The 10,994-nt window shown below is 36.7% G+C and overlaps 1 protein-coding gene across 1 annotated transcript in view; it reads right to left on the bottom strand.

Annotated features, from left to right (window-relative positions):
- The window catches only part of Tnks2 (tankyrase 2), a gene marked incomplete in the record, with an annotated part of 76,202 nt that overhangs the window by 32,328 nt on the left and 32,880 nt on the right, over positions 1-10,994 (bottom strand). Inside the window, 4 exon segments of the mRNA XM_008849602.3 lie at positions 2,948-3,027; positions 4,966-5,137; positions 8,651-8,729; positions 8,818-8,909. Of these exon segments, the coding sequence (XP_008847824.1) occupies positions 2,948-3,027; positions 4,966-5,137; positions 8,651-8,729; positions 8,818-8,909 (423 nt within the window).

Genomic DNA, 10,994 nt, shown 5'->3' with positions numbered 1-10,994 from the left:
TGAATCTCTTTCCTTGGTCTCAATATTACTTTTAAATTGAGGTTGACTTATGCCCAAACTTTATTCTTTTATTTTTATTTAATTTATTTATTATTTTTATTTTATGTGTATGAGTGTATTGCCTGCAGGTGTGTAAGTGCACCTGTGCTGTGAAATGCCGGACGAAGTCAGAAGGCAGCATCGGATCCCCTGGAATTGGAGTTACGGATGGTTGTTAGCCACCATGTGGGTGTTGGGAATCGAACCCAGGGCCTCTGCAAAAGTAGACAGTGCTCTTAAATGCTGAGCTATCTCTCCAGCCTCAACACTCAAACTTTATAACTCTGTGGGTCTAGGGCTTATAAATTATACATTTCTAGAAAGTTTCTAGGTGATACTAGTGGTCAAGGAACCATACTTATGACAACCAACTAATATAGGTAATCCAATAAATTATATAACCTGATGGATGAAACTACTCTGTATGTAATGAATAAAGTAATAAAATGTTACTGGTTATGTACTATTCTTGGAGGACTATGAAAATTATCACTCAAATATTTTCCTGTGTTCTTTGGTTCAGATGAGTAAGCTTAGTTGAGAAAGGTTCACTCAAAAGTAAGACTCAAAGTACTCAAGTATCATGCATGAAAATCTTGGGGAAGAAACATTATAGATTACAATGCTCAAGGAGTCAATCACTATTAACAAAACACTTTCCTTTTTACATATCCTACCTTAAAAACAAGGATAACTTAAACTCAGTGAACTCAAAGAGCCACCTATCAGGTTTATCCCATGGGGAGTTTGTCACTGAACTTCCTAAATAAGTGCTAGATATGCCAACTGAGGGTCCCATTCAAGAGATATTTCAGTGGGTCTAGAGTTGGGCCTTAGGAATAAGTGCTCCATATGTCAGTTGTTGCTAGATGTGGTAGTTGTCACTAGTCATTTTACTAACTACTTTTCATTTTAATTTCGTCCATTCTGAGATAGGTTTTCTAATATTAGGTATTGTTAATAGCTAATATTGTCAATATGCATGATATAGAATCACCAAGGAGGCAAGTCTCTTGGGTACGCCTCTAAGCGATTATCCAGATTTGGCTAACTGAGGTGAGAGGACTTCCTTTTACTATAGATGGCACGATTCCATGGGCTGAAGTCCTGGACTGATTAAAAGGAGAAAAGTGAGCTGGGTACCACCATTCATCTCTCTCTGTTTCCTGAGTATGGATGTAATAGGACCAGCTCCTCAGGCTCTTGCTGCTAAACCTTCCATGATTGATGGGCAGCATGCTGGACTGTGAGACAAAGTAAACCTTTCCTTCCTTAAGTTGTTTTTGTGAAGTATTTTTAACACAGCAACAAGACAGGCAGCTAATATAGCTTTCCACTAAATTATGGAAACGTGATGGATCACTAATAAATGAGCATAAATGAACATCAGTGTTCACTGGGTAATATACAGATGTTTTTATCCTACAGATTCAAAGAGTCACATATCAAGAGATAGAAACAGAAAGGCTGATGGAGATAAATTTCTAAGTGATTTTTAGGATCATAGAGCAAGGAAGACAGACTAAGGCTTATCACAGGCAAAATGGGTTTTCTTTAACTTAATGGCATTATTTAGTTTTCTAAGTCCAATCCTGTTTCAACTTCTTATCTTCTTCCTTTAGGCTCCTTCTAAAGTTTAGCTTTTAAAAAAAAACCAGGTGTGGTGGTGCATGCCTTTAATCCTAGCACTTAGGAGGTGGGCAGATCTCTGTGAGATGGAGGCCAGTCTGGTCTCCATAGTGAGTTCCAGGCCAGCTGGGACTACAGAGAGACCCCATCTTAAAAAAAAAAAATCAGAAAGACCACTTAAAAGATCAGTAGATAAACGTTCCCAGGGCTCTAGAATGAGACCAACATTTGTATTTCTTTAAAAAAAAAAAAAAAAAACTATATAAATCAAAGAAAACCTACCATACAGAAATTCTGTGAAACTACTTCAAATTACTCTTCTGCCACAAATTAGACAAATTTAGCCAGCATATTAGTGGGAATCAAATCCAGGAAATCTCTGGAAGAGCAGCCAGTGCTCTTAACCAACTGAGCCATCTCCCTAGCCCCTCTCTAAACTAAAATAACATTATAGCATCACTGAAGAATTACTTAAATTCATGAAAAATGCTGAGTTAAGTTCTAGTTTATACTAAATTGTAAAAGTCTTGCTCTTGATTTATTTACCTGGATATACAATATACCTGGAATATTTAGTATAGGCAGTAAGACATTACATTTATGTGTACGGTCCATGTCAAAACAGAATCTGAGGAAAGATTACACTCTGTAAAAACCTCTGTAGGAGATGGGATAGACAAGAAGTAAAATTGGTTGCCCCAGGGAAAAAAAAAATTGTTAAGTCCAAGTGGCGAGGAAGCTGAATGGCTCTGAGAAAAGGCAACACTGTGATAATATGGTACAAACAATGGCTCTCCATAGGTAGAGGGCGTAAACAAATGAAACTACGAGAAACATGTACAGAAGTGACGTGGTTTTCCCCTTGTTTTAAGTGTAATATATAAGCAGTAATGGACAGCAACCTAACACACCTTTTTGTTGGGTTTTGTAGGTAGGGTCTTGCTAGATAGCCCAGGTCGGCCTTTTACTCATGATCCTCCTGTCTTAGCCTACCTAGTGCTGGGATTATAGGTATGCATCACCATGCCTGGTCCATACTGAATTCTTTTTTTAAAGGGACAAATGAGTAAGTTCTTTAAGCAAATAGCATTTGGCACTAATGAAGATTACTTAAATTTGTGAATGTGCTATTTACTAAAATATATATGAAACCTTATCTGTAGAAGAATTGGTATTTTTATTCTTTTAAAGCAAGGCACATGTAATGCTCTTTGTTATAACAGTAGTTATTAAACAATGCCAAAATAAAAACCCAAGGTCAACATAAGATTTACCTTACCTTTACAGTTTCTACATCACCAGCCTTTGCAGCTTCCAGCAACTGTCTGTCTGCTTCTGAGTTACCTAAGGAGATACCCTCTAAGAAGGAAAGAAAAAGAGTGATCAACTTCTATGTAGAAAATGAGACCAAGCTTCAAGGGAGGCATTATGTAAAAAAGTAGAGGGTTTTTTGTTTTGTTTTTCAGTTCACTAGCCTATATAAGAAATCTCCACAGGTGGGGGGGGGAGATACTAGAGCTATTAAAAATTTTTGAGAATAAATACTGAACAAAATATGTAAGTGTGCTGATTATAAAATGTCTTTTAAACAGTACAACGTAACAACACAGATAATGAAAGCTGGCCTGCTCTATAACCAAGTCACGTATGAACATGGGTAAAGCATTAAATCAGGAAAGCCGCCGGCAGAAATCTAAACATGGTTCTACCATTAACTAGTTATTTGACCTGGGACAAATCATTTCAACTTCCTGAGCCTCAGATTTTTTTTCAATTCTAAAAAGTGAGGTTGGATTAGGAAATAGCTAAAGTCATTTTCAGGTTTGAAATTGTTGGGTCTTACAACTCAAAAGTTCAGAGAAGAGAGTATCTACAACAAGCTTCAGGTAGATTAAACATATAAGCAGATATAAAAAAAATTAAACTTAAAAAAGAACTAAAACAGATAAATTATGTCTCTCTCTTAAATAAACTTTTTATCAGGCGCAAACAGAATATTATTAAAAAGTTTTAAGTATTAAAAAGTTATAAAGCAAAGGACAAAATGGAAAGACTCATAGTGAAAATGCATGTCAGAAGAAAATATATTTAATTGTCATACTGGCACATGCCTGTAATCCTAGCACTTGGGAGGTAGAGGCAGGAAGATCAGTTTGGACACAATAGGAAGTTTGTGTCCAGCCTGGGCTATACAATACCTTCCACCTCCAAAGTAGTAACTGACAGTCATGAGTCACTACATCTAGTTTTATGTGGCTCTGGGGATTGAAGCCAGGCTTTGTGCATGCCAGGCAAGCACTCGACCAACTAAGCCACATCCCCAGACCTTATCTAAGCTTTGGATCTCAAAGTTTCTACATTTGATGCTAATAAAAACTGGACATGATGGGTGTGGTAGTGGCACACCTTTAGTCCCAGCACTCAACGAGACAGAGGCAGGTGGATCTCTGTGAGTTTGGGGCCAGTCTGAATATACTGAGTTCCAGGCCAATCAGGGCTACATAGTGAGAGACCCTATCTCAAGAAAAAGAGCCCCCCCCCCCACCGAGATATAGGCAAAGATAATTTCTGCATCAGCCTTCCAAGTGCTAGAATTACAGGTATAGGTCACATTCCCAGCTGTCAGATACATTCAACCATCACTAGGGCTACTATAAGATCCTTACCTTTTAATGTTTTCCTTTCTTTAAAACAAGTAGCTGCTGGGTATGGTGGTACACATGTTTAATCCCAACACTTGGGTGGTAGAGGCAGGTGAATCTCTGTGAGATTGTGGCCAGCCTTGTCTACATAGTGAGTTCCAGGCTACCTGGGGCTATAGGGAGTCCCTGTCTCAAAAAGACCAAGAAAACAAAAACAAGCCCCCGTCCCCCCAAAAGTAGCAACTACTACATCTTACTTGATTGACAAGAGTTTTTAAAGGCTTTCTTTTTCTTTTTTCAAGATAGGGTATCATTATATAATCAAGAGTGCCAATGAACTTGATCTTCCTGCCTCAGTCTCCCCAGTGCTGGTATTAAAGGGGCATACTACCATGCTCAGTTTAAAAAACTTTTTAAAGTTTCCTTGACAAAAACTTGAGTGCCTTCTGTTTACTAAGAGAAACTAGGCAGAAAAATGCTACTGGAACAAAATCATAGTTGTAATTCAATGACAGTGGGTTATGAAGTATAGTGAGTTAAGAAAGCCAACAGTTCTCAAAATTTTCTTTTTATTATCAACTCCTACACCCAACACCTGATACATGAAAAATCTTAAAGGTTAGTTAAAAATGAGTATCATGGGAGCACTTGGTACCTTGAAGAAGTTGCTGCACATTCTCATTACCCATCTGGAGCGCAGTAAAGCCCTGAAGGGATATGATGTTAGGATCACACCCATAGCTCAGGAGCAGGCGGCAGGTCTGCAGATGACCACAATGTGCAGCTCTGTGAAGAGATGTCTGTCCAAGACTATCCAAAGCATTAACCTTAACAATGCAGAAAACATTAAAATCAGCCTATGATGCATAATTTTAAACCGTCCATTTCTGCATTTAACATTTGCTACTACAAATCTCAATTTTTTTTTTAAGGAAAGTAACTATCCAGTGCAAACTAAGAAATTTTTTGCAAAAATTTAGAGTATAAATTCACCAACTAATGAAGACTGACATTAGAAGGAAGCTTCAGGTTTGGGTTAAAAAAAAATGTAGGGTATCAAGTAAACCATTTAAAAATTCCCCTATTTAGGGGTAGACATAGGCTAAAAGCTGAATCCATAAATTTTATGGGTCTCTGAGGTTCAGAAATGTTAAGATTAACCCCAAGATTCACAAAAGTCAGCAACAAACAGGTAAATTAGTGTTATTTACTTCTACTGATTTAATCTTCTGATTTATCACATAAAATATGACCTGGATAAACATTATATAACCACACAATGGAATACCTGTCAGCAATATAAAGCAATTGTTGATGAATATCCAAAACATTATACTAAATAGAAAAAAAAGGAGAACAAGCAAATGTGATTCATGTCAGGAAACATTAAAATCCGTAGAAGTGGAGATTGCCTGAGATGGAGCACTGTGATATATATATTATATGTGATAAATATATCACAGTGCTGGGAACTGAACTCATGGCCTTAGATGTTAAGACAGTCATTCCCAACCCAATTCCATCTTAGCCCATGTTATCTTAATAGGTTTTGGTGCACAGTTGTATTTGTCAAGATTCAGCAAATGTACACTGAAGACTTGTGCATTTCACCCCACATAAATTTTGTATCCAAAGAAAAACTCAACTCTAGTTGATCTGCACACTGAAGTATTTAGGGGTATGTGTAATTTACAAATTACTTTGAAACGTGTCAAAAAAAAGATATGCTGATATATAACATAGTAAAATGTTGGTGACAGTGTCTGGATAGTGAGTATATAATTACTATTATTATTATTTTTTTTTGTAAAAGTCTTTCAATTTGGCTGCATCTTTGAAATTCTTCACAAGAAAAAAAAAAAATCACCAATAAGACTATATCACTTCCACCCTGCCTCCCCAACACGGAAATAGTTCCTCAAAACACAACTAATAAATTAGGATCCTGTGGTCCACTGGTTTTTTAAAAAATATTTTATTTATTATTTTTATTTTATATGCATGCATGTATTGCCTGCATGTACGTATGTGCACCCGTGTCATACAATGCTGGTGGAGGACAGAAGAGACTGCCAGATCCCCTGGAACTGGAGTTACGGACAGTTGTTAGCTGCCATGTGGGTGCTGGGATTCTAACCTAGGTCTTCTGTAAGAACAACCAGTGTTCTTAACCTCTGAGCCATCTTTCAGCCCCAGGTGCACTGTTTTTTTGAGACATTAGCCAAGTATTACTAATACTCATGGAGTCAGAGACTATTTGAAGAGGTATACAGCAACATCTCAATGACTGCAAAACTAGAATATAAATTATCTATTCTTCATTCTTACAGAATATGAAAGACCTATTTAAAATGATCAGAGCAATTGAGCAACTCATATACCCAAACCACATCTCAGTGAAAACCATCACTTGAAAGCTTTATTTGGGTACTACTTTGTGTTAAGATTAGGGTGATCAATTGTCATGGTTTGCCTGGGAGTTCTTCAGTCTTAATTCTAAATTCTGGGTTTTCAGAAATCTCTAAGTCCTGGGTAAAAGTAAGTGAGTGGTCTTTAGTCACAAGTGTCACTGCGTTTCACAACTCAAATTTTAACATGCTACCTGGTATTCTTCCAGTACACCATATGAGGGAGGAAAAAAAAAAGCCATTAATGAAAAGGTACAGAGCAGAGAGACAAATGAGAGATGCCGAACAGTCAAGCAGAAATAAACTTTATTTTATTCAATAATTACAGTGGGGGGGGGGGGAGAATCACAATTATACATTATCAAGAACTCCCGAAATCAAAGAAAGATTAGTACACTAAAGGTAACAGAAAAAGAAATAAAAAAATTTTAAATGATTCCTTGAGTGAGTAGAAACCCAAGAAAATGAATCTGCAAAACCCAGTTAGGAAAAGGTCCCAGGGGCCTCTCAAAGTTCTCTGTTCCTTTCTTCTCCCTTCATCCAGAGCAGCTCCACTTCTTAATTATATATTGAACTTCTACTAAATGTTTTCTTTGAAGGCAAAAAAAAAAAAAAAAATCTTTGGATAAAAACTGGAAATGGCTGTCATTTCTGCTATACATACCATTTATTATTTTTAAATTAAAGATCTGTGTGTCTCTGTGTGTGTGTGTGCGTGCGCGTTGGTTCTCGCCTTTCCATCTTGTTGAAGCAGGGTCTCACTTATTGTTTCTGCCACTTTGTTAGCTGGCTGGTGAACTTCATTTCCCTGTCTCTGTCTTCCATCTCGAAGTAGGAGTGGTGGGATTACAGATGCATGCCACCACATCTGGCTTTTTGAATGGGTTCTGGGGATTAATTTAGGTAGTTAGGAGTGCATGGCAAGTGCTTTTACCCACTGAGCCATTTCCCCAGACCCTTACTAAGTATATTTTAAATTTCTAAGTATATTTTAAATTTTGGGTAAGAAAATGATTTAGGTTTGATGGAAGCAGAATTCAAATGAACAAAATGCTCTGTGTACAAATGCCAACTAAAGGATGCTAATTAATCAACATTGTTAGAAATGCTGTTTTCAATAAAATTATTTACTTGCTTCTATTCAAGTTCTTTGGTTAAGTTACAGAAATGGCAGAAGGTAAAAGATTGTTGCTGGTATAGGAGTCATCATGGTAAACCAATGAATTACAGATATGAGTAGGAAAAGACAATTAGTATTAAGATAGGTTAGGTCAGAATTCTATGTGTCTTGCTAGGGGTGTTCTGGACTGTGTACTGTTAAGAAAAAGTTGTTAAAGGTAACTTTGATCAGTGGGATGTGGTTAAAAGGAGTGGAAAAGGAAGGACATATAAGAATAACGAACATATGAATAAATATATAAATTTCCTACTACCACCACCAAAATAGATTCAGGAAAAGTTACCCGTAAGTTTTTTTTTGTTGTTGTTGTCGTTTGCTTTTAAATCTATGTATGGATGTGTGCGTGCCACAATGCATGTGTGGAGGTCAAAAGACTTCGGGTGTTGGTCTTTGCCTTCTACTTTGAAACAAGTCTCTTGCTCACCATTGTATGTGCTAGGAGAGCTGGCCTGCAAGTTCAGGGCTATCTTCTGCCTCTATCCATCCCATCTAGCCCAACGACACTGTGATTACAGACACGTGCCACCATGTATTGCTTTAAGTGGCTTCTGGGGATCTGAACTTGGGTCCTCATGCCACTTGCATGGCAAGTGCTTTACCCACTGAGTCATCTCCCTAGCTCAGAACTGTTTTTAAGTGAAGAATAAGAGAAAAATATATTTATGACAGAGGAACAGTTTAAAGAGTTGTGTATTTCATCCACTAAATAGAAAACGTCACTGGTTACCAAAGATACCAGAAATGGGGTATACCTTTGCTTCATGCCTCACCACTACTTCAACAACATCGTTGTGAGCTTTTTCAGATGCCACATGCAGAGGAGTCAGGAATCTTAAAGAGAAAAAGTCAGCCACAAAATTGAGTATATTTTTCAAAACAACTAAATCTCAGTAACATGTAACTGTTAAAATATACTTACTCTTTAGTCTTTTCATTGATGTTTGCTCCTTTTCTTAGCAACAGTTCACATATTTGTTTTCTTTTGGGATATGGAGATGCAGCAGCACAATGCTAAATAATTTAAATTGCAGCATTAATCAAGGACCATAAATAACTGGTTTTACTTAAGAACACTTGTGTTTCCAATCAAGAATAATCAAGAAGCTATTTAACCTCTTGGCTTTATTTTTACGTGACCTTCCTCTTGAAAGATTTTCTATTGGGTAGAATGTACAATAATTACCAAGTTCTGACAAGGTCTGAAAAATCCCATAGATCAGATAATATGTGTTATTTAATATTCTGGTTAAACGTTGCCTACTTTTAAAAAAGCCATCACTGATGGGATGAAAAGTGTTATATTTGAAGAAGAGACAAGAAGCAGGGAGTTGCCTTTTATAAATTAATTTATTACCTATGGTTATGGCTTCTACTTTTGCAACCTCAACATCCAGGATGATAATGACAACAGGCATTCAACACCTGACTGATAAATGATTAATTCAATGTGCATATTTGTTAAAACCAAAATCTGAAAATCTATGAGATAAAAGTTCTAGTTAATTTTTAAGCAAAGTTGTTCTACATATCTAGACATACAGTGAGTCTTAAATCTGTTCTAACCTATTAATCATAAATTTTGTTATTTCCTCACAACTGTGCTCTTGATTCATTTTTTGAGATCGATGCAGCCCTCCAAAATCATTCCTTCACCTTCAATAAAATCAAGGCAATGGAGATAGTTTATTTCAAAAAAACTATTTCACCCAGCACAAATTAAACCTCTCCTCTCTGTACTATCCTAGGGCAGGGCCTGTAAACTTTGGCATCCAAGAAGAAATGGAATGCTTAACTCCTAGTATGTTTATTTTTAAAACTAATAATTTCTATTTTGTGTGTTTTGCCTGCATGTAATTAAGTGCACCTATGTCATGCAATGCCTGTAGAAGCCAGAAGAGGGAGTCAGATCCCTTGGAACTGGAATTACAGTCGGTTGTTAGCCATCCTGTGGGTGCTGGGAAATGAACCTGGGACCTCTGTAAGGGCAGCCAGCGAGTGCTCTTAACCAATAAGCCATCTCTCGAGCCCCAACTCCTAGAATGTTTTAAAGTTAATTTAGAGCAGGGTACTTAGGGAAAAACAACACATAGCACAATAATTCTTTTATCTGTGCTTTTTTGCTTTTGTTAGTTGCATTACCTGAGATCAACTGTATCTAATAAATTTACACAGAAAACGCCAGAAATAAACAATTCCTAAATTCTAAACTGTGTATGCTTCTGAAACATGATGAAATCTTGTGCTACTACACTTTGGATGCGAAATTCTTTGTTCAGAGGCTGCATATGCTGCCTAATTGTTAGTTACTTACCAGCCATCTGTTATCCATTAGGCCAACTATTAAGTATAATGTGTTTTCAAGAAATATTCTACTTAATACTCGCCCTAAAGTGAGAAGTAGTTTTGCTGGCAATTATGATATGCCAAAGAGAAGCAATAAAGTAACTCCTTTTAAGTGAAAGTCTCAACTTCGAGGGGGAAGAAAAATTGTATGCTGAAGTCACTAGGAACTACTGTTACAGTCATTAAACACACTATGCCTAATGTTTAAATAAAACGATCATAGGTACACATGCATAAGAAAAAACAGTGTAAATGGATTTAGTACTATTTGTGATGTCAGGCACTGACTGGGGGTCTGAGAAGGATACATCCTCAGATAATGGGGTATAACTGTACTGGCTTTTCACACTAGAAATTCTTCCACAATGCTAGTCTTTCCAAGCTTTTCTGCACCATTTTAATGCTGCTATGGGTTTGATTTTGCATTAACACTTAATAGTCTAAAACTTCATTTTTCTACTTAGATTTAAAAAGTAAAGCGAATTTCAGTTTACATTAAGACATAGGTCAGAACGTTCACCACAAAACATTAAGAGGTATCTACTAGACACACCAATTTACTATTCTACCTAAAGAACATTCTGAAAGTTTTACAACAGGATTTACCTTTTCTTTTTGAATTTCTACTTTTAAGGGAACTTCTGATTTCTACACCATCAGTACTTCTGTTTCACCATTGGTCACTGGCAGCTATTGGACTTCACTAATGAAAACTACATATGCCAACCCCTGCCCCTAGTTTCTTTCTTAAAA

Source organism: Nannospalax galili, unplaced genomic scaffold, assembly GCF_000622305.1.
Source record: "Nannospalax galili isolate Female #2095 unplaced genomic scaffold, S.galili_v1.0 scaffold384, whole genome shotgun sequence".
Lineage (NCBI taxonomy): Eukaryota > Metazoa > Chordata > Mammalia > Rodentia > Spalacidae > Nannospalax > Nannospalax galili.
This window is presented reverse-complemented; position numbering and strand designations above follow the sequence as displayed.